Source organism: Rhodnius prolixus, unplaced genomic scaffold, assembly GCF_049639745.1.
Source record: "Rhodnius prolixus isolate KJV_2025 unplaced genomic scaffold, Rpr scaffold_15, whole genome shotgun sequence".
NCBI lineage: Eukaryota > Metazoa > Arthropoda > Insecta > Hemiptera > Reduviidae > Rhodnius > Rhodnius prolixus.
The window spans coordinates 6,907,041-6,930,928 of record NW_027411605.1 but is presented as its reverse complement, the minus strand read 5'-3'; the positions used below and the strand labels follow the sequence as shown (position 1 = coordinate 6,930,928).

Genomic DNA, 23,888 nt, shown 5'->3' with positions numbered 1-23,888 from the left:
GAGAATTTGTTGATTTTACTTTTACAAGTGTACGTTTTACCCTCAAAGTGTAGTTGGAAGTATTAAATATTAAGAAAAGTTTAGCTGGCTGTGGCTGATAGAAGTTTATCACCGAAACAAACTCATGGTTATAAATATTCTACTAGTAAATAGGGAATATTATTTTCTATTTTTGAATAAACTTTGAATTAGCATCACACGCTTCAGGCAGTTCTGTCCATTATCTGCGTTTTTTCAGGATCTCCATCTACTAGACTTCTTCTTCACTACTTTTCCTGAGACTCTCTCGACTTCCCTTCTGATTGCCTCGTCCACGGCCTACCTATCTTTCTCGTGCACCCCAAAGTCTACCAGGTCTACAAAGTCTAGGTATTTATTATCGCTACGATGGTGGGAAGCTGTCAAGATGATTCCAGAATCTAAGACTCTAATAGGGATTTTACAGAATGACTTCTATTGGTTTGGCCACATTTCAAAACTCTACGTTAGCCACGAGAATTTGGTCATTTTTCTGACATTATTTATTCAGTACTCAATAATAAAAATTATTTTATAACAAGAATGGTGGAACGCCACTTTTTATCGCTTGTTTTTTTTTTTTTCTAATTTCGTACGTTGTCACTGGTCAGAGAATTGCATATGTGAGCGGGCTAATCTATTTCATTGAGAATCAAAGATGTGTGTGAACTGTACAAGTGACTCCAAATTTAAAATTACCAAAATGTGTTTATAAATAATTATAGAAATCGAAAAACGTTGCAGAGAACCAGCAAAAATACTCCCCCCAGGGCTCGCTTGACACAGGCGTAGCTATTTCTAATTTCAGAAATGGAACAGCCCTGAGCCAAGTGGGCGAGGTTACGCCACTGGCTATTCTCCCTCATTTTCTCAATACATCACTAAAAATAGAAATTTGTGGGTCAGCCAGCAAGCGGTATGAGCCAAAAAGTGCAATTCCAACGATATCAATTCCATTTGATGTAGGTATTTAAAAACTTGGTAGATTTCTTGAACAATTTATAGTTTCACTTAGCCAACTTAGAATAAAGCGAATCGTAAGAGCGAGTTGTGAGAAAACCTTAAACGAAGGCGAATACATTCCGTCAAGAGGTACTTCCGTTTGAGGAGTGCTCTCATCTCTAACAAAACTCGCTTCCTGTGAAATCCCTTCACCCTAACTAATATAAGGTTCAAGGTTTTGGATTTTATAAAATAAAAACACTTCTTTTCGATTTTGGATATTATTTTCCGGTGAAAAGATAACATCGTAAATCTGTATGATTGCAATACTTCACCTATACGAGGGGCATGAGAAAATAAACAAGTGATCAGCTGTAACTAGTTTATTGAATAATAAACGAGGTGATTTTAATTCTCGACAGTGATTTAGGTGATTTCAAAGAACTGTGTGCGCGTATAAGATTTCAGGTTGGCCGAACCGCTTCAGTTGTCCTGATATGCAATGTCAGTCAAGGTCGGTTGCATAAACAAATATGGACACATTTTGACTACCTACTAGTAATGCTAGTTAGGAGAAGTGGTGAATGATCTGCAAGGTCCCGCTGATGCAGAGAATAACTACGAGTCTAATCTGCTGCAGAATTTATGCACCTTCAACGTGCTCAATTCAAAACTGCCTCAGATTAAGTTTAATTTTGATTTCGATTTTCCACAAGTACACGTTCCCGTAAAAGTTACTCGTGCGGAATGTCGCGACTAGAGCCTAGGCTTGCACAAGTAAGGAAACACTTCCGCTCAACACTTGAACACAATATTTTAACAGATTAAAATATAAATTTATACATACTGTAAAGGTTAGATTAACCAAAGTTTCTTTGGTGTTATTGTTAAAATGAATTTATTAAAATCCTGATTTCGTGAGTACATCTATAGAATTAACAGATTTGAAATAAGCAGAGTAAAAGGGAAGTTGGTTATTAAATTGTAAAGTCGAGATCAATAAACGTGATGGTGGTTACACACAAAAAGTATCAGGAAGCGGACTCTTCAAATACCAATTAGTGGACTCTACTGCAACTTAGAGACTCAAGAATTATGATTCCTCCACCAGAACTACCACTTCGCAGAGAGGATATCTCCTTGTCTCCAGATTTCCTCCCAAATGGCTTCAACGATTTCCTTCTAACTTCCAGAACTCGTTCTGATACTGAACCATTATTGGCTACTTTTATCTAGAGCAATTCGATTTAGAGTACTTCTGGGGCAGAGAGTTCTACAAACTCGCAGTTTCACAACTTCTTATGAATAAAATATTTTCTAGGAAAATTTGTTTTATTTTGAGAATGGAAAAACTAATATGTTTATAATACAGAGAAGTTATAGCTACTTACTCATAGTTATAGCTGGGAGTATTTTCGAGAAGTTTTAAAGTGAATGAATTGGTAGTCCAGCTTCTATTGTCATTTCGTGTGACGTTTTACAGTCTGTAAGTAATGGGCGTGAGAACTAATTATCTAAAATTCGAAACCAGAAGGTAATGTAAGAGTTGGATCCATGTAGTACAGAAATGTCGGTGATGGGCGTCACCATACCGCATTTCTACTAATGAGTGTCAGATTTTGCAAATGAGCCAACTACTAATTCATCACTTTTGTCAAGCTCAAGGTTCTTGAAAGCGATGTACCATTACGCGATTCTGAAGACAAATTTCTGCACCGAGGTTAACTAACCATTGAATTCACTATTTACGGGCTCTCAGTTTCAACAATGCCTAATATTTGCCCACCTATACTCACTAAATTGGGTCAGATAAATTGCAATTAGAATCCCGTTATAATCAATCAGTGATTCCCTGATTCTAGAGATACAGTTGGGTTACCCTAATTCCTGAAACTCTGTGGACGTCTCTTTGTTGAAAATTGTAGGACGTAATCCCAACCGTGGCAATCCTCTAAATAAATAGATCTGATAGACAAGTTCATGAATATAATGTTATTAATAAAGTTTTTTTACACAAGATTTAAAAAAAAAAAAGAATTTTTTGCCGAGCAATGAGTCAGAAGTAGTTAGATTTGGCGAGTGACGTCAACTACAAATAACCCCTACCACTGACGAACAAGTCACTGAGGGCAAGTTTTACGATTTTACACTTTACTTGCGAGACCAACGAGGGCACACCAGTTGGATATCTGGACAGCACACAGGCACAACCATGGCAAACAGACCTCTTTGGCAGGTGGGTACACAATCACAGTCAGTAGTATAGCATGTTATTTCAGGTGAAATCCAAAGAAATTAATTGATTAAATAGAAAGTGGGTTAAAAATATGCAACAGCTGCTCCAATACAAAGCTTGGTTTACATTGTAACAGTCATTGTTCAAAGATAACCACCAATTCGCAGAACTGATTTTCAAAGTTCTGAAGCATGTCTGAAACGTACAGATGTTTTTAAAGTGAAACTCAAAACTAACGCTTAACTAATATTATTGAACGTTGTTCATCACTGTTAAAGTTTTGGCTTCATTATTTCAAATTAAAATGCATTCGTTAAATAGAAAGCAGCTGATGTGCGAATTGCAGCAGTCAGCTGTTCTACCATTGCATGCAGGCCCCACCCAAGTTTAAAAATCTGAACACTCCAGCGACTTCTCTTTCCGCAGTTCATGCACTTATGCTGTTTGACTACAAAGAGAAATGAATGTCGTTAGAATGTTTTCGAAAAAGCTTTAAAACCTATTAAATTGATGACATCAATTTGAATTTCGGACGAAAGCTTTTGCCGCTTCCCCAGGTGGCACCAAAACGAAATATCCAATTTGATTGTACTGCGTTTATTGATTTTTGAGCTATTTTGAAGACAAACAGATACTGACGTGTTACTATAAATTCATAGTATTTTTCTTGCTTTCTGGGAAAAGTAATCATTGGAAATCTGCAAGATCGCACTTACTGGGGGCAAGAAAATGTAAACCTGTAAAGTGAGGAATATGTTCTCTATTTGAACTTCAATTGTTCAGAGTGCTATTTGTAAGCATCATACAATACATCTTCCTTAACAGAAAATTCCAAAATTATACAAACAACTTATAAAGAGCAAGAGGGTGATTAGCTATTTGCAAGTGTCTTGACATAGGTTTATATTTAATTGACATTTATTTATTTCCGTTATTAAGTCAAGACGATATATAAATGCCTAAGATATTGTGATATAGTGTAAATTATTGGGCGGGATGCAATACTCACGAGTAAATTTAGATAACCTAAACATCTCCGCTCACCTGCTTGTTTTCAATGGTCTTCTATTTTTAAAGCATAAACTTGCACTCCGAACTGCTCTGTGTCTAACCTTACTTAATCTCTCTTCTCATAGATACGCAGTTTGTATTTCGAAGGATTATGTTGACTGCAGACAATGAAAATGAGGTTTTGAGGTACCTTAAGTATGGAAAAGCACTTTTTATAAATTAAGCTCCTGCCCTAACTAATAGAAACAAAACAAAACAAAAAAATTGAAAAGAATTGTTAAATTTGAGATTTTGCTTATGAGCTGAATAGCGGAGGCGATAAGGTTTTGGTCAAAATTATTCAACCAAAAGTACGTACTTCTTCACACATATTTTCTTGAGAACTTATTTTAAACTAGTGCACTGATTGCAAGTGAATAAATTTATTAAGAACTTAAGGAGGGATGAAGTTAGGCTACGCTATTCACATATTGTGAACTGCTATTGTGTCCAAATAATGTATACAATGAAATTAGATCCAAATGTGAAGCCAAAAGTCCGAGTTGTAGGAATATCAGATCCCGAAAATACACATCCGGTACGGCTTTCTGGCTATGTTAAAATGTATAGAATCCGGAAGTAACTTATGCAAGATCTACTATTTTGGTTTGAAACTTATGAGAGAAAAATGATGGTAGTGTTGTTGCAGAAAAGTGGAGAGGTCTCACTTCCTTCCATTTTATGAACTGTTCCTGTTGACTCCAGGTTCGTTCAGAGGAGCTCAAACATGGATTTCTGGTAAGGGCTCAAATCAGAAACCATCGGAGTTGATGAGAAACTAAGAATGTTCCAGCTGCAGTTTTATGAAAAAGCCACCACCGACAGTAGCGCAGTGCTGCCCTCGCGGCTGTTCATGAAGGTTACAGATCAGTACCATACAAGTCGGTATGCCCTAATATGTAATGCGTCATTTAAAAAGATTCACCTTGACCGGGTGTCGGCACTGACTTTGAACACAACCCCCCACTTAAACCATCCACTGCCACTTTTCTAATTTCTATCTGTGACAAGTGGCCTAATTAAAGAAGCAGCGCATGTCTTGCTAGTGCTAATAAATCCTGTCTGGACAAAGTGAATTCTACCAGAATTAGTTAAATAATTTGTCAGTACTGCGGGCAGAGAGATTCTTGTCAGGGCGCCAAACAGATGTGCTCACGGACTCTGCCGCTGTAATTCCCAGTTTTTGCTTCATTTATCGCCTACTTAGTTTGACTGTTTCTCAAAAAGAGTTCGCCTCATGTCAGTAGTTGCCTCCGCAGCCTCCTTTCCTTCCAAACTGCGTCTCTCAAGCCTCTGTACATCATCTCCTCCTCCTTTGGATGCGCTGGTCGCCTCTTCTTCTTCTTTCGAAGGGGATCAATTTCCTAACTTTCTCAGGCCTTTTGGTTGGGGACATAAAAGCCCTTACAATCTTAACTACCTTTCGTCTGTCTTCTAATTATTTTCTTTATGCCCATTTCTTTCAGAATTTCTTCATTTTTTATTCGATCGGATCTTGTTTTTCTTTTACACTTCCTCCAATATTTAATTTCGACTGCATTTATTTTAGACATTAGATTTTTTTGAGGTTGCCCCAGTTTCGGTCCTGTACAAAACATCCTTAATATCATACCTGAAGATTCTAATTTTATTTTCTCTGGAAATGCTGTTATTCTAAAGGATGGCAGCTCCTTTACCTTGGCCGCAACTGGCCGCAATGAGTGAAATGGGAAGAATCCGCCCTGGTTGTTACATTTACTTCTAAATAGCCGTCGTCTTTATTACAAAACATATTTTTTAAATTTCTTTCGTAATTCGCAACGAGAGACAAGAAAGTTGTCCACTCTAGTTTTAAACATTTAGCACTGGCTGAAAAAGCGGGTTTCCGCTAGACAACCTTCTTCCGGCAGAACCAGCTGATTGTATCCTTCATTTTTCGCTCTCAGTTCTCACTTATAGCTATTCTATACCCTTATTCTTCTGAACTAAAGCAACTTAGTTCGTTATATTTGACTTTTTTGGAAACTTACAATTGTTTATGAAATTTTTACTAATTGTTGGAAAGAATAAATCTCCTTCACTAAACAGTAATTACTTTGAGCAAAAAGTGCCCTCAGTGAAATTGCCCGCATTTACGAAGTGGAGGGTAAGTATTTCTGCAGGAGCTGACTTGTACAGGAGAACAACTGTTATGTTCTCCATCAGATGCTACATTTAGAAATATGGGGCAGCACTTAGAGAGGTACACATTCTTGAGGCGTCACGTCGACGTACTTGTTGTCCACAAAGAGAAAACCACAATCAACTCTCCACTCTGAACAAGAGCTCGTCCAGGATACCAGCCGCGATTTCAGCTCAAAATGAGTATGAAAAGATTTTTCTACATTGCTGGACCATAGTTCACCTACTGATTCACCTTATTAGCTTTCTATTAGCTGTATCTTGGCCTTTGATATTACACAAGCGGCCGAACATTGAACAATTTTGGAAAGAAGTGCCTACTATGGAGTTTTCTCAAAATTTTCGAGTCAAATGTTTAATATAAAATTGATAGGCCTATACGGAAGTAGTAGTGCAGTAATTTCACAGAAATTCGAAGTAAATTTTCTAAAAAGTCACAGAATCAAAAAAATGTAGAAAAGTTACATGACTGGAGCCAGCATCCTTGCAACGGAAACGACTGCATTTGACGATTTGCATTTTGAAAGCAGTAAAAGTTTCTGTGACGTTTTTGTAAGTAATATATGTAACTACGAGACCATTGATAAAAGCCGTGGGTGCTCTGGTAACTTGATAGTGTTGGAAGGAAAGTCACTCCCACAATGGCTACAAGACGAGTCGCTAAATTTAGACCGATGGATACAAGGGCTAAGAATAGCGTGGAATCTCTAAGAGCCGCCGTGTGCTGTTTTCAGTGAAGCAGTTACAATCCAAACACTTGGTTGTGATTCAGTGTTAGCATCGCTTTAAACAATGAACACTGACGCCACTCATCTGTTTTATTTTAAAGAGAGTCTTCGTGGGCTGCAAGCCTTGCTATTCTCCCATTGCTACCAACTTCACTAACTTTTCGCCCCCTCTTATTTTGTAAATAAATTCTCTTTACTAAAATAATGAATACGTAAGCATTTTAAATAATTTCGTCGAATCTCCTGCTTTCAGAAAGCTTTTTTAGCGAATAGTATATATTTAAATATTGACACTATTCACATAGAAAGACACCTCATTCATAAAAATCAGTTCATGCGTTAGGCGTTATGTTGTTTACAAAAACGTTAACAACTTTGATTGCTCAAAATCTGTATGTTTAATTGAAAAAATTAAAAGCTACCGTTTTAAATTTATTTTAAATTCGACCTGGTGACATCACACAATTTCTTCTGACCAATAACCAGCACCAAATAAATTACAGCTGCTTGGAACACCTAGCAGCTAATGCTCTCTAGCGGACAGAAAGTGAAGTTTGCTCCTTGTCTGGTGCTGCCACCTACAACTCTCAGGCCCCTATTTTTGGAGTAATTAATTGAAAAATCATATATCATTAAACAAAATTTTTTAATATTTCCCCTTCTAAATATCACCTCAGACTAATTGTAAAACCATTGTGTATAAAATTCCCTAATGAGTTGGTTCAAATTTAATTCATAAGTAATAAATTCCCTTTTAATTTAGTTTTAAATAAATATATTTATTGAAAAATTAGAAATAAAACCCAGAATTTATTATTTTTAACAAAATATACATAATTAATTTCAACATTTAAAAAAGCTAAAGCAATTTTCAAGATTATTTTTAATAAGCACAAAAACTTAACACAAATGATAAATATTTAAATACGGATCTAGTGCTTTATTTTACATATTGCATTTGGCTTACATTCTAGAATGAAAGAGGTTTAAAGGTAGATAATATTTCATGGACAGAATAGAGCTGAGAGAGTTTTTCGTGCTTAGATCTTAAGAGTTTAGTAATATTATTGCAATTAACAAAAACGGGAAAAATTATTCTGCTTGTATCATTTCTCGTCAAAGACAGCATTTCCATCGGTGTGTGTCGCCATTTATTGTTATATATGAACTGGATATTGAAAAATGGGGTAATGTAGTACACCTCGATTAATTTCAATAAATGACAAGTACCACTTTATAATTGTGCTTAGATCTGTTCCTAAGCTAGCCTTTAAGTAGATTTTCCTAGAATGTCGAATTACTCTTAACGTTAATCTATAAATCATCTCTGCATCTACTGCACCCGCAATCTTTCACAAGTGATGATTTCTAAGATTTGCGCACATCAAAGAGAAAGTATGTTTTCCATCTGTAAGAATGGAAAATATACTTTACAAACCGTTAATACAAACAACAAATTGATTAATCGTAGTGTAGCTTTGCTGGAATAGTCGCCGCTAATTGGTTACTGTAACACAGTTATTCACAACATCTAGACGCCGTTGAAGCCATTCAGCTTGGCCTACATGTGCCTGGTGTTGCCGAAACCGCCGTGTCCCGACTGCGAAGCGCCTTTGTTGTAGCCCATTTGTAGATTTAAATGACCTTCGCTTGCTCTCAGCTGGTCTTCTGTGAATTCTCGTTTGTTAGCATCGGCCATTTTCGGACCTAGCCTAGGTCCGTCGTATTCTGCATGTTTCTGAGTCTAGAATAAAAATGCCATTTTATTGAAATATTGTCTGGGCCAGACAGAAAAACAACACTCTGGGGAAATTGGACATTCATTGTGACTTACTATTCTTCCTAAAGAGTACAAGCATAAGGTCACTTGGGGAATGTTCCTTCTTTCGAATAGATCCGCCGTCTGGAAAATCTCCTCTTCTGGGACACCATACTTCTTTACCGCTGCTTGGAACCTTAAACAAAACCATGATTTCCTTAAAATGAAGCGAAAACTATCTGCGGCTGAAGTGACATACTTATGGGCAAACAGAGCCAAGAAAGAGCTAAATGGCGCTAATCATTTATTCTATAGAATTGCCTTTGCGTCCATTAAAAGACGGCATTAAAAGACTTTGTTCTTACCCAGCAGAGAGACACATTATATGATTTTTGTTCTTATAAAACCATATCAATAATAATAAGTACACTGATCAAGGCTACTTTTCCTGTGCTATTGATGAACCATATCTTGGATTGAACACAGGAGTCATCTACGCATACCTCTGAATGTTCTCCATCAGTTGGAAGTTGGTCCCTTTAGTCTGTATTTTCTTTACGGATCCGGGAGCGAGTTTGTTGATTAGATTGCAGAGGACGACACCGTCTCGGAGGACATCCTCGTAGGGTTGGTTGGGCAGTTTCTCGCCGAGAACCGCCTCTATCCACTCAATCACCTCAGACTCCTGCTCCTTGTTGCGACCCTAGAAATCATTTCCATTTTTCAGAAATATTCTAATTAGTTTCCCTGAAGATACAGTTGCCGAAAGGTTTTTTGTAATATGTCTACAAAACTTTCAAATAAAAATAACCGGCCGAAACTTTACGCAATTGAAGTTTTAGAAAATCAATGGAAACGTTTTTCCGGAAAATGGCTAAAAACTGGAAAACCTCTTCAGGGAAGTGATACAGTGGTTTGATTTTGTCCAAAACTTTGTTAGATCGTATTTCAGCCTAACCAAAAATAAACTTGAGCTATCTACGATTTTTAATTTTGGAGGTACAAGGCCCTTTTTCGACTTCAGCAAACCTCATATTTCCGGTTAAATTCTGAATAGAATATTTACACGATTGCAACACCTACCCTTATTAAAAATGATATCTTTTAATTTGGTAAACGCAAACCAAATGTCTGACAATGTTCCTTTAAAGGAAAAGATAGACCCCTTGATTCGACCATCTCATTTAAATTTTCTTTTGAAGAAAACTATTTCCCTGGAACCCCTGGGTTTATCGGGAAAGTGCTTCTTTAAAGATTAATTTGCCTGTTTCTGACTTACAGGAGGCGATTGTGTATGTTTAAAAATAAACTTGAAACAAATTTATTCTGAGCAGTGTGGTAATTGGTAATAACTGTCCAGCAACACCATGTAGTTGGGATAAATCACACCAGATTGCTGCTATAACGCTGCATATTGCCAGCTGAAATAGTTTAACATTAGTTAATAACTATTTTTTCTGAAAAAAATATTTTTATTTGGGTAAATGATGAATAGATCTGCGCTCTAAATATAGATTTGGGCACCCTCCCACACATTCTGTCACTCACACTTGTTCCTGTCTGATTTATGCCATCATTAACGTAGTTTCCAACTTTTTCCCTCAAAATAAGAAAACTAATTGACACTAAACTTTATAAAATATTTTATTTATTAAACAACTGTAACCTAAGGCACCATGTAACCTAGATTTCTTGTAGCAACATAGAGTACAAATGTTATGTGTCTAGTAAATTGAAACAATCGATATTCTTGGTCGATAAATTTCCTTGCAAGTGCAGTTGGAGCTAAATTATGACACCAGTTCGCCAGTGTCGTGGCGAGGTTTTCTAAAATAATTTGACGGTTTTGTTGACGCGCGCGCATTCCACATATCTTCCACTAGTTTGGTTTCGGAAACTAATCGCACCTAAGATCTGCTTCTTACCTTACTTTTGGTGTTTCCTCTTCAGTAACGTAGCAAACAGCATGGTCAGCTCTGTAAGATATGTAGCGCATATTTACTTAAGTCATGGAAGGAGGAGTGAAGTTATGCATTCCTCTAAAGAGCCTATCAGGACGCCTACGATGAGACTGTTTTTTTTTTCCCACAGTCATTGACTGTCATGTGAGTGAGTACAAACATAATACGAAAAAATTGCATGAGGTCGTTGTGGGAAATGGGTAGAGCTAGTTTGGATTGTGAAGGGCGATAGAACATTGGGACATGTTCTATGTCACATGCCGTACTCATGTCAATTTCACTAGGGTGAATATTGTGATTGTGTTGTTTGTCTTTGATTAGATATTGACCCTTTTCCCGAATGAATCTTCTAATAAGAACATGATCGAATATTAGTGCTGAGTGCGTTTCATTCAACAATCGGTAGTCAACAGTTTAAAAAGTAAATTTGCGAACCTTTCACTCGCACATTACATCCCTTAATGTACCTAGTTAGTCTGAGCGAACTGTTGGATTTCAATATTTATAAGTTTATGAACAAAGTATCATGGAACTGCAACTGTGGCTTGTTCTAAGATGCTGAAACACTGGCCATGAGAGCAAAATGATCTCTGACTATTTAAGAGAAAGGCTAACTAATAAATTAATACTAGATCTTGAGCACCATTCACTTTTGTTACGCCCTTCGCAGACCAACTACTCTTATACACTCTTTTCAGGTGGCCCTTTCAGAACTACACAAAATCTATCAACCCTAAACAACGCAAGGTTAATAGAAATAATTAACAACACAGAGTTTTTAATGGGACGAAAATAGAAAACAATTAATCACAAGCTTACTAAATAAACACTAGTCCACGCTTTAATTGCTTTGGACGGTGGCCATGTTAGCTGTAAGGCAGTCGGTCTATTTCTAAAAATCCATCTGTGTTTATTTTAAAATGAATAATAGATGCAGATCTAGGCAGCGATTTTCTTAGTTTAAAGTGATTTCAACCCTTCTGATCTCTGTGCCCCTCCCAAGATGAGATAGTGAGAAGGGTCAAATTTTCAATAATGCGTTTTTCCCGAAATGAACGTATATGCTGCTAAAAACTTATCTGGAGCGTGTTCTGCTGTTTAACAGAATCTTTCAAACAGGATGTTAAGACGTTGTACTTCCCTTATATTAATGTTTCGGCCAAAATCATTAATCTATACTTCCGGTACAGTCTCCTTGTCGATGGCTCAACGATTTCCTTTAAAAATATTATATTGTTGGAATATAATTTATGTATTCCATGTTTTCAAAAGAAGTGCAGCGACACGCATCCCTCCGAATTACCATGCCTTGAACTTGTATGTAACTGTATATGTACTGTAATGCCGTAGTATTCTTACAGAAGGGGGGTTGCAGTTCCCTCAGAATCCCCCGAAAATCAAAGTTCTTTAGAAATGTTTCAAGTAAAAGTTAAAGTAAGTTATTAGAATGACGTAGTTTACTAAAACAAATCCATTCAGTACATCAGCGAGCCGCTTTGTGCCAGAATTCATATTGGGATGATTCTGTTCCAAAGAAGTGGACACCTTCCTATAGATTATATTTGATATGTCGAGTTCGTGTATTGAGATATCCAGAAAATATTTTTTTCCTTATTGAGATGACTAGAAAACTGTGGAACATGAAAACGGTCCGGAATCCTATAGCTCAATTTGACGGGATCCTACATTCCAAGAATGTAAACTTAACAAGGTCCACATTGTTCGGATAGGGGTTCGTTGGTGATCTACGGAGTAGCTTTGTTCGAAATTAAGCAGCTATTTCATTTTTTAATTACAGCTTTCACGGATTCCTAAAATGGATTGTTTAAGAGATCCGTCTCTCGCCCCTTGTCACCCCTGAAGGTTTACAGAATGTATTATCTCATGCTTCCAGAAAATCCTAGCTAAATCCTTAAACTTGACGTACTAAATGGGCGGCATCTCCTGAATAGAACTCACCGACTGTTTTCTATCTTTCTTATTATTATTTTTTTAAAAAAAGGGATTTATTGACCAGTTTAGAGCGGAAGTAGTTCAAAGTGAGTAGTTGTGCCGGCCGGAAGCCAGGATGTTATAAAGGCGGTAATTGTATCGGTTCAGTATTACAGATTATTTTATTAAAACGGTTTACGGATTGAATGCGGATTATCATGTCCCCTGCGACCGCTATCGCCTCAATATCTCCGAGCTTCCGGCGTCAGTTCCTAATGAGTATTTTCTTCTTCTCGAGATTTTATCCAACCACAGCTCCAACAATGTTCTTAAACTACTCTTGTTGGTCTACAATTTTAAATTGAATAATGTTTCAAGGGAAATACAGTTAAGAACACTTGGGGTAGAGGTTGGCTGTCCAGCAAGTGTCAGCTCAGTATAGTGTTCCAGCACTTGCCTTATATATTATAAAGGTTGGTTGAATGAGCAGATTTGCCGGTTACAAATTAGACTAGCGATTTATGCTCAGTGGTACACGATATTGTCTTGGTGGCCGAGCAGTCAGAGGCGAGACCCGCAAAGCTAACATGAGGCATCGGGTCTCTAGTCTTGAGTCTATAGTAAAAGAATTTATCAGTAAAGTCGGTTTGTTAGTCGCCTCTGTCCATGATACCTAAGTTGGTAGTCGGATGTAAAGGCCGCCTGAAAGAATAGACATTACTTTACTATCAAGCTGGCCTAAATGTGCTGCTAATCCAAACTGGAAGAATTTTCCACTATTGAAACGTCCAATTTCTGGGCTGAATTTTATTTTTTCCTGAGATTTTTAAAAATAGCTCCCGCAATTCCCTTTAAAAATTTAAAAGGATTACAGTCTTGTGTTCTGCTTGGATTATTATCCTAGATAAAGTCCTTTTTGGACAGATGTAGGTAGGGCTCTAAAGTGGCATCATGCTGTAAAGTAGTTTTCCTTTCTAAAGAAAACATGGAGAAAATGCATTGGTGGATAAGTCGAGGACTGGTCAGAGAAAGTCGAGCAGAGTTCTCGCCAGACTTATTTAATAGATTAAGCTCGAATAAAGATCAAGTTAGAATTTCAGAAAAAATCAGATTCATAATAGAACCAAATGATTAAATTAAAAAAAAAAATCACTTACTGGCATGTTTGGTTGTGGTAACGAAGAATTATTTGAAAATATTGATTGATAAAGTGAAAATGATATATTTGTGGCTATCTGGGCTAAATAGTTGTTGAGCACAAACTGAGTTGGTGCGCTGCGAGTCGCTACTGCGATGGGCGGACACTGTTCAGATTGTTGGGAGGGGGCCCATTCTATACCAAAGTTGCTCTAAATTGGCATCACTGACAACAGCTGGACCACTTCCTCTCAGCCCACACTGTTCATTTTATCTATCAATTTCTGGTTGACGCTTTCTGTCATGGCGGTAACATCTTGTACTGCAGCCGTCTAGAATTCTCCAACTTGAGACTGGTGTTTACAGTCTTGCTCAAGGTCAGACTATCTCAAAAGCCAAAAGCCGCAGAAAACCCAGTTGCTATTGGTTTAGATGTGGACTGGTCAGTTAGATACTGGTCGAGATTAATCAATTGGAAATGACAGTGTACTGAATGGTTTTGTACCTTTTTCTTCAGAGGTATTAGAATTGGGCCCTTGCAAGCGGCGGGCTAGTATTACTGCAACTTTGGGTAACTGCGGCGAATCGTGCCAGACTTGTTGTGGGACCACCAATTCACATACTTCATATTGTCTTCTAGTTAGTACCTGTAGTAACTGGGTTCCTCCCCCTTCGGATGTAAATAAACACGGATATTTATGGCGGCCTATCGCGAAAGAGATGCTGGCCGCTGTTCAAGTCATTGTATTCACTGACTTCTCGCTGGCTTATTTTGTCCTACTCACAATAGTCATTCAAACACCAAGCCACCAAAATGGTTGAAACAGAGCACAGTTGGCAAGCAAGCCAACAGCCACATCTGTTTATCCACTGCTGACAACATTATCATCTTGTCAACAGCCAGGAATGCCAATCTTCACTCTACATTATTAATAGTGTCCATCATTAAGATGCTTGTTAAATAATGTCTGTCTGAGGTAGTTTTTTTAAACATTAATTAAACTGGCGCCGCTCCAATCCGCCTCCCCTGATCAATCAGTTTTTGTATTGGAAATGGAGGCAGGCTACACCCAATAAAGGAGTTTTAAGTCATTAACGCTTCAAAACTTGCCATCTTTATTCTAAAGCAGTTTAGTATTTGCATCCTTTTTCTGAGATGTTTACAGTTTGAGAAAGATAATCGGCGGAAAGCTATAAAACTTCTTTAAGATTATTTTTATCGTGTGGGGATGAATGTTTAACGTGAATGCTTTCCAATAAAAATGAAAAAACAAATACCTTTTTACAGAATTAGAATATTCTTCTTTCTGTAAAAACTGTCGAAATCGAGTCATCACCGCAAAGATAAACGATTTGAAGTCTGTCCACTTGAGTTTTCATCAAAGCAATAGTGAAATGTTTCCGCTGAAGTTCATCCAGTCTCCCGAAAGAGAAATAAGAATCGCAGACCAGAAATACGAACAATGGAAAATCCTGATGGATTAAATGACTGATAAAGGTCCGTTATTGCGACAGATTTTAAAATATCTGAGATACAAGAATTTGGCAAAATGTGTGCAACGAAGCCGCTTGTTAGCGAGGTTTATTTTTTTGGCGGTGAATTTGTTGGCAGTTGGCGCCCAAAACTAATTTACAGAAATAGCGGCAATTCGTTGAGTTGTTTTTGGGCCAACTTGTGGCTCCGATTCTACAGTTAGAATCTGAGTTAAAAAAAACGAACAAAAAAAAGCTATTGCAGAATTCTCTAAAGCAATAGCTGAAATAAGTTGTAATAAATTCAGGCATTCAATCATTTCATTAGGATTAAATTTTGAATAGTTAAATTTAAAATAATAGAAGGGAATAATCAATAGATTGTAGATACCATATTTCGTCGAACCCTACACTTTTAGAATATTACCAACAGTTGGAATTTAAACATATGGTACATGCAATATAAGGTACTGCATTAACCAAATCAATGCCCAGGTCCCGAAAAGAAATGATTCATCCAGGCAATACAGGGGCGAACATTTTGTTCTGATCTACAGAATGGTGCACATACATCATATACGAATATCTTAATGACATCTAATTATGACGAAATGACTTCCATGTGCAGGTGAAAGAGTGAGTTGTAGAGGCGTCTGTACTTGGAGGAAGTGCATGTCAGGGAGAGTAGATCGGGAGCGTTTGGCCGCTTGGGGATTCCCACTTTTCCAAAACCCGAAAATAGCTGATCTGCTGACGTCACAGCCTCAATTGCGGCCAATCTGCCCCACCCATTGCATGTTCTACAAGCCCTCTCGCTAAAAACAGCGTTAAATGGCATGTAGTGACGTACGGCGTTTAGTCGAACAACCAAAAATATTAATTCACCACTTTTTAAGAATCCAATGTGAACACACTCACACGACTGGCTGCCGCTCGCCAACCCCTGCCCCGCTGCCTTACTTCAAACCCCATCTCGGCAACACATTTACTCCTCTGTAATAGTGTCCATTACATAAAAATGGCAGTTCAGTGGGTTATCTGCTCAACTCTTTTCCTGAACATTTCATCGAATTTTCTGGAAAAAAATGTTTCCAATAAAAGTGCACAAATTGTTCAAATGAAAACAGCAGTAGCCATTTTCGAGTAACTATCAAAAAATCACAATATTGAAACGGCAATATTTGAACTGGTGTTTTGAATGTTTACAAGATCTTGACGCGCCCAAAGTTTGCAAATATCAATTTAGAACTTTTCTGGGTTTTTATGATTTCAAGTTACGTGGTGGATAAACATGCACGTACCCATTTTGGGCAAAAACTTTTCAATCTTAGAAAGGTAAATTTGCGGTGAGAAATCGTAATGGAAATCCATAGGAATGCGCCAGTAGCGATCAGAAACAAATCATCCATCTTAATGGAGACCTCTCAGTTGCAATAACTAACAGTAAACCAGCCAGAAGAAATAGTATAACTTCAGAACTGACAGACTAGTATAAAGGGAAAGCCGTGCGAAGTTAACTCCGATTTTGGTGAGGGAGGCGTGCTCAGAGTGGAGGTTGCACAGGCAGCTCTGTGCTATGCAAGCAAGAATGTATTTAAGAGATAACCAACGAAAATAATTCGAATGCCCAGCGCGCTACCTGACCAGGATCTCAGCTGCCGGCCGGAGTTCCTCCACTTCGCGCATCTCCAGTCAAATTGGCTGTGAACATTCCCCCGACTTCCTATTGCCACTTGTTGCATAATAAAATTTTCTTGGAACATATCATTCTTACTAAATGATAGTCAATTCAATTTAATACACCTGATGGAATTCCAATATTGAAGATGAAGATGATTGACTGTTAATGAAGAAGGAGCGTCACATCTCTTCATAAGGAAATGTTTTATATCAAAGTGATAGGCCTGTCATGGATTTTGACACCAAAATATAGTATCACAGAACTGGATAAAACAATTGTGTAATGTCACATTTCCGATGAACTGATATTTCTTTATTCAGAAATTTCGGTTATAGCCATTTCCTGTACAAACAGATTGTACGCCATATTGAAAGCGGCACTTAAGAGTAGAGTTTATCCCCTTCCTTGAAAACAGAGAATAAAGTTTCATAGAAGAAGTTTACGAAACCCTGTTAGATCTAGTTGTAAAGTGGGTCATTAGAACCTTTAGCCTAAAAGTGGAAAATGTACTCAGTAAAGAGGCGGACGGTTATGGTCGACTGATTTTCTTAATATTTGAAATTTGTCTAACTTAATACAATTTTCTATAAAGAAATATTCCTTGGAGAGTAGTAAAGAGCGATGATGGTGGGCCATGATCAGACAGTGCTTATTCCTGGTGAAAGAGTGCTCTATGTGCAGGTGGCGGGCAAGAGAGACGCTGAACAGGAGGCCGAGGCTCAGCACTGGATCGAGGCGGTCATCGGCGAGCGCTTCCCGCCAGGTAAGTTCTCTCATCTTGCCGCTAATTCACCTTCACCTGGATCATTATTGTTGCCCCAATTGAGGTGGTCTATTTGCTGAGCAAAAATTTATTTGTCCTTCGTTCACCCAAAAATTATGAAATTTCATTAAGTGAGAATTTCGTCCATTTTTATTTATTTAAAAAAAATTTCCTTCGTGTATTTAGTTTTTCGGCCAAGCAGAAAGAAGTAAATCACAATAATAGTATTATTACAAATATTGCAGAGATATTTTTTTGTAAATAAACACTATCGTAAAATAAAATAAGTATCGATCTATGTGTATGAAAAACGATTGAAAAACCTAGGCTCCACTGAGCTAGCTAAAAGGCTCATAAAGAGCTACAACAGAGCATACGCCAAGAGTCAACATTAGTGTTGCAGTAAAAACTCAAATTATAAGCTTGGCAATCAACAATTTCGGTCCAAATAGTTCATAGAAAATTACTTTTCTCAGGACTGCCATACGAACTGGCCCTCCGAGACGGCATCTTGCTTTGCAAACTGATGAACAACCTGTTGCCTGGCAGCATCACCAGGATCAACACTTCAGGAGGTGACTACAAGTTTATGGACAACATCAACCAGTGAGTATTTCCATTACATACATTCGAGGCGGCTATCCCAGATGGACTCCTATCCCAGCCGGTAATTCTCCTTTAACTCTCAAATCCATCCGATCTTCACATTTCTTACCTTTGAACCAATCAGTTTGTTTGTTTTTTAGCTTCTCACTCTTCCAATTAGAGGAAGTAATTGCAATCAGTGCAATTTGAGTCTTCATTGTAATTGCATATTTTGAGGCCCTGGTTTAGCGGTCTTGACTAACGAGTGAACATCTCGAAGACACTCATACGACCTTCCCTCTCTCCCTCTGTCTGTGATCATCCAAACTCCAATTCACTTCAAACGTGGAAGTTTGCAGTGCCTCCTTCAATATTCTATCAGTTCTCTGTAATAAAACGATTTCTTACTTTCCTGTACCGTTCTTGTCTTTCCGTTGGAAATTTCCGATTTGTATTAAAAACATGGAAAATCCGTACTAAACGCTACCTTTTGTACTATTTTCAAAATTCTAAGTTATTCATTTTTTAAACTCCATATTTCAAAAAAAGTATCTGACTAACATTATACAGTTTGTAAAACCTACCCCCCCCCCCCAGAACTGTACTAAAATAAATTTTTCAAGAAAAATGTTACAAATAAAAGATTAGGTCATCGATACCAAGTTTGTGTAAGGTTAAGGTAGCTTAAAGAAAACCGTTCGGGCCCCTGCGGCAAAAAGTGAATACTTTGTGGGGTAAAGAGTATTTCCGGTTTAGGAATTTTAGCTACGCATTCCTTCCTAATAGAAACTACGACTGTACTTACCCCAAGATGGCGATTAAGGGAAACAACCCACCTACCTTCGTGAAAACCACAGAAAATCCCAACTATCGCCGTTGTAACGGAGGGGCTCCTCCAATAACAACTGCTTATCGATGGTGAAAACTATTACATGGGAAGGTTACAAGAAACATATACAGACAGAGAGTCCCGCCTTGCCAAGACCGTGTGTTTTTTTTGCGTAACAATTTTATTAATAAATAATAAGTGTATTTTTTGTAAATATATTTCATTTATTGAACGTTACAGTGTGTTTTTGCGTAACAGTGGTGACCCCGACGTGATTTTGTGATCTCATAATTTGGACTTTTTAAATTTAATTAATATAATTCTTAAATTGTTTTTAATCTAATACCAAATTAGTTTTCGTTGTATTTTATGTTAATTGTTCATAATAAGTTAAGGTTATTTCTAAGAATTTTTTTATTGTTAAGGATATTTTGATTGTTTCTTTTTGTTTGTGTTTGTGTTCTTTTTGTTAGTTTTTTTTTTAAAAAAAAAAACTCAGCTAATCATGAAGGAAGAAGCAAAAGAAGAAATAGTTGCTTTGACCTCCAGTAATAAGATACCTCCCTTTTGGAAACCAGACCCAGAACTATGGTTCTGTCAGATGGAGGCAGTGTTTTCGCGTTGTGGGATCACAAATAGTTTAACAAAATTTCAGACTGTTATTCCTCAATTTGAGTTTGATGTGCTTCAACAGGTAGCAGATATAGTCAAACACCCAAGTAATGCCCCTTATGAAGATTTAAAAACTCGATTAATTAATACATACGCCGAATCTGAACATAAAAGGATTCAACAATTATTAGAGGGCAAGCAATTAGGAGACGAAAAACCGTCACAACTCTTGCGGCAAATGAAGCAACTGGCAGGAGACACGGTAGCAACGGATGTTGTTAAAACTCTATGGCTCCGTTCTCTCCCGAATACTACACAGGCAATCCTCTTCTCTACGGGACACGCTGAGGTCGACAAGTTAGCGAGTGTAGCAGACAAAATCCATGAAATCGACCGCCCTGATAGCGTATGTACCGTTTCTACAAACAGTGGACTGGAGCATAAGATCGAGAAACTCACTGAGCAAATAGTCTCTTTAAGGATTTACATCACTGAAGCAGCTAGAATATTTCTAGACAACTTGTTAATCAGAGAGACAACTCAATTGTGTGAGATTTCTAAAAATAATTAACACGCAACTTTCTGCCTTAGTATGTAGATAAAAAAAAACTTGGGGAAGAAGATGACATTTTCAATCCCCGCCGTTAAAACTTCTTCTTCGTGGGATAATCATTTCAGTGATGTCATGCTTAAGTTTAATCATACTTAAGTGGACTCGTATTAATAACTTGTAGTTAAGCACAAATTCAAAGTTTCAAGAAAACTAAGTTATGATAAGAAAAATTTGAGCGTAACCTCAGATTGGGTAGTTATGCTGCACAAAAAGAGTTTATAGTTACTTTTACGGCAAAAGAATTAAAGATATTAGTGTTGAGTAAATGTATTAGAAGGTTGGGTAGAGGGGAAGAAATTAGATGTGCCTGCAACAGAGTGCGGAGCTCTTAGTCATTCATGTTGCCTTGATCCACACAGCGCTCTCTGCAGATCCCTCGCTGTCATTTTGATGGACGTGTCTGCCGCCGCTGCGATGACTTTAAAAAGTGTTTTTATTCTCTTAATATTTGTTCTAAAAATGTTTTGATCCTATAAAAATAAAGGTTCTTATTGGTTTTAACATTCAGTCCCAATGGATTGAAAGAGAAGGAACAGAGTAGCTAGTTTCTCCCCCTCCCCCGGCTTTGTGTTTGGGACACAAAGGAATCATATTGCCTGGGGTGGTGCAAGCCTACTATCACCAGTATGGTCTGTTTCCCACAGGAACATGTCGTACTGTAGAAATATTCCCGCAACTTAGGGAAATTCTACCAGGAGGAAAGCAACACTGTGGAGCTCTGCTAGTTACTAGTATTTCTCTTCAGCAGGGTCATCATAGTTCATCTTCCATTAAAGATATCTTATTAGGACATTACTTCATTTATTTTATTATTATAATACTTCTTGCAATCTATACAGTTTGGAAATATAGTTTTAAAATCCCCTTAACCTGGAAAAATCTGATTACGAGTCACATATTCTATATATAATTGAGAGAAGTGTGCCCCAATTAGGAGAAATCATGTTCACTCTCACAAGTTTCTCTTTCTTAATTCTCGAGATTCAAAGGATCAAAATCCGAGTTTTTAAATTTATTTAATCCTTATGAACATTTTGTAAAATTAAATATCCCACGAAATGTACTTTAAAAGATGTTTATCCAACCCGCTCCAAGAAAAATCCCATTTTGTCAAGAAAATTATTAATACGAAAATGATAGCACTAGTTAAAAGTAAAGAATGACGAACTGTGGAGAAAATGTCTATCAGCGAGAATGTTTGTTGACGAGAAAAATCTAGAAATAATGAAAAGTTCATTCCGTCTGTCTGTCTGACAACCTCCTGGTGAGTTGACTTTTCTTTGAATTCGAATTCATCTATTTATTTAATCTTCCTGGATATACAATGTTAATTGGACAATACATTCAACTAACTTGTCATTCAAGAGTAATATCCGGTTTTACAAACTGTTTAATGTTAGTTACGATGTTTTGAAATTAGGAGTCTGAAGAAAATAAATGACTTATAACGTTTTAAATTGCGGCAATGGAATGTACAGAAAGAATAGCACAGCTTTACAATTATTCTGTACTGCATTAAATATCTCTTCTTGTTCATTATAATTAATTAAATCTATCTTCTGCAGTGGCTAGTTCTGAATTTAGTACGATTTCCCTGACATACAGGGGTGCCAAGAAAATTAGCTATCTACCATTAATTAGGTACGAATGAACATATGATCTACAAAAAAGTACTACTAGATTATGTCGTTACGTGAAATGGGGTGATAGGGTAGGAATCACACTTCCAGCTGATCAGCTGAGGCGAGCTCCTACAGTATGTTGCTCTTCTGATACACGGACGTCTTATTTTTTGGCGTAAAGCAGAACCAACGGTGGCAACGTTGATTGTTGCAGTGTTTGAGAACTGCCAGAAATTTGTTATAATTAAGATTAAATCATAAAATGGTATTTTTACAATAAATAAAAACCAGTTTTCTTATGGTGAGTTCGCTACATCTCATTTTTAATCAAAAGCGTGACACCATCTTTCAGAACTTAATTTTGAAAATTTATCGCGTACCGAAGCTGCGTCTTATGTAGTAAGGAAAAGTAACTATCTTAAGCTGAAACGTTAGCGGGCTGTGGTAACAAACCGAGACAAAAATTTACATTTCTCTGCTGTTGATCTTCAAACTGGATGTCGAAGGAGAGAAAAAACACCTCAACTTTGTCCTTAGTTTGTAAGCTGCTTGCAATTTCATTATTAATAATCATGATTACAATTTTTTTTATTATTGAAATATTACATCATTTTGTTATTGATCACCAGATTCCAGCAAGCTTGCGTCAAGTACGGCGTACCAGACGTCGATTTATTCCAAACTGTGGACCTATTCGACCAGAAAAATATTGCTACAGTCACTATGACTATCTATGCAATCGGCAGAACTGTAAGTAAATCGAACTGAAATTGATTATTGATTCAGTTTTAAAGGTACTCTTGTCAGATAACCTGAGTAATAAAATGTGAACAAACTCTAGGCGTACAAACATCCAGAATGGCATGGCCCTTGGCTGGGTCCCCGACCGTCTGAAGAGAACAAGAGACAGTGGACGGAAGAACAACTGCGCGCCGGTGAGGGAGTCATAGGGCTGCAGGCCGGCCAGAACAAGGGTGCCACACAAGCTGGTCAGAATTTTGGAGCTACTCGCAAAATTTTACTTGGCAAATGAAACTAGTTAAGACATTGAATTTAACTCACCTTCAGTACAGCTTGTATCTTCTAAAAGTTAATTTAATTAATTCTAGCATATACTTACTGTTAGTACAGAAAGAGAACTTGATGTCGTGCCAAAATGGATGCAATTTAAAATTGTTATTTAATATTTAATAAAATATTTACTTGAAACCGATATAACTAGTTATTTTATGAAATCAACAAGGAGTCCTAAAAACAGTGTAGGAATTGATCACCGTCGACTGCCTCAAGTCCCTCTACTGCGCAGTTTTCCAGAAACTAAATTTGGTAAATAGATACGGCTCTTCATGAAGCACCACCCCCAGTTCAAGGTGGGCAGATCGCTTTGCTGTCGTAATCTTCGCTGTCCGTCTGCTGCTCTTGTTCGGCTAAGAACTTAAAACTTTCCTTATTTCCTGTTACAAGTAATATTAGTAGATGAGTTCTCTTCACTTGAGGCTGTTACTGTAGCTTGTACCAGTCCCTTATGAGAACACAATTCTCTCGCATCTTTCTAAATTCTTTTAATTAGCAGCAACAGCCATGTAGGCTCAGTTTTTTTACAACAATGCTCACACTGGAGTCTGAAAGCACTAGCGACACCGTCTGGACCATTAAGCAGTCTCTGATATATTATTACTGGCACCAATGTTGTTGTGTGATAAAGCCGACCTATCATAGTGACGAATCCAACGGACAGAAGTTATTTAGTAAACATCATTTAATAATGAAGAAACTATTGAAAACGT

At 37.3% G+C, this 23,888-nt stretch overlaps 2 protein-coding genes across 2 annotated transcripts; one reads left to right on the top strand and one right to left on the bottom strand.

Annotated features, from left to right (window-relative positions):
* The first annotated feature begins 3,050 nt into the window (after positions 1 to 3,050).
* On the top strand, positions 3,051 to 23,319 carry LOC141454988 (muscle-specific protein 20-like). Its single transcript, XM_074129772.1, has 5 exons — positions 3,051 to 3,196; positions 17,759 to 17,840; positions 18,317 to 18,446; positions 22,731 to 22,851; positions 22,943 to 23,319. Exons 1-5 carry the CDS (start codon positions 3,173 to 3,175, stop codon positions 23,132 to 23,134), a joined length of 549 nt encoding a protein of 182 aa, XP_073985873.1. The 5' UTR covers positions 3,051 to 3,172; the 3' UTR covers positions 23,135 to 23,319.
* Positions 7,925 to 14,132, bottom strand: LOC141454987 (myophilin). The gene is made up of 4 exons (XM_074129771.1): positions 13,944 to 14,132; positions 9,397 to 9,596; positions 8,969 to 9,089; positions 7,925 to 8,878 (listed from the first exon to the last, which is right to left on the bottom strand). Exons 1-4 carry the CDS (start codon positions 13,947 to 13,949, stop codon positions 8,696 to 8,698), a joined length of 510 nt encoding a protein of 169 aa, XP_073985872.1. The 5' UTR covers positions 13,950 to 14,132; the 3' UTR covers positions 7,925 to 8,695.
* Positions 23,320 to 23,888: the final 569 nt, after the last annotated feature.

What these genes read in the sequence shown, in the direction of transcription:
- LOC141454988 (XM_074129772.1), top strand. Translation starts at nt 3,173, where the DNA reads ATGGCAAACAGACCTCTTTGGCAG. An exon ending in CAAACAGACCTCTTTGGCAG is followed by an intron (nt 3,197 to 17,758) that starts GTGGGTACACAA and finishes CTCTATGTGCAG; the next exon opens with GTGGCGGGCAAGAGAGACGC. An exon ending in TCTATGCAATCGGCAGAACT is followed by an intron (nt 22,852 to 22,942) that starts GTAAGTAAATCG and finishes AACAAACTCTAG; the next exon opens with GCGTACAAACATCCAGAATG.
- LOC141454987 (XM_074129771.1), bottom strand. An exon ending in CTGATGGAGAACATTCAGAG is followed by an intron (nt 9,090 to 9,396) that starts GTATGCGTAGAT and finishes GTTTTGTTTAAG; the next exon opens with GTTCCAAGCAGCGGTAAAGA. An exon ending in TGTACTCTTTAGGAAGAATA is followed by an intron (nt 8,879 to 8,968) that starts GTAAGTCACAAT and finishes TTTTTATTCTAG; the next exon opens with ACTCAGAAACATGCAGAATA.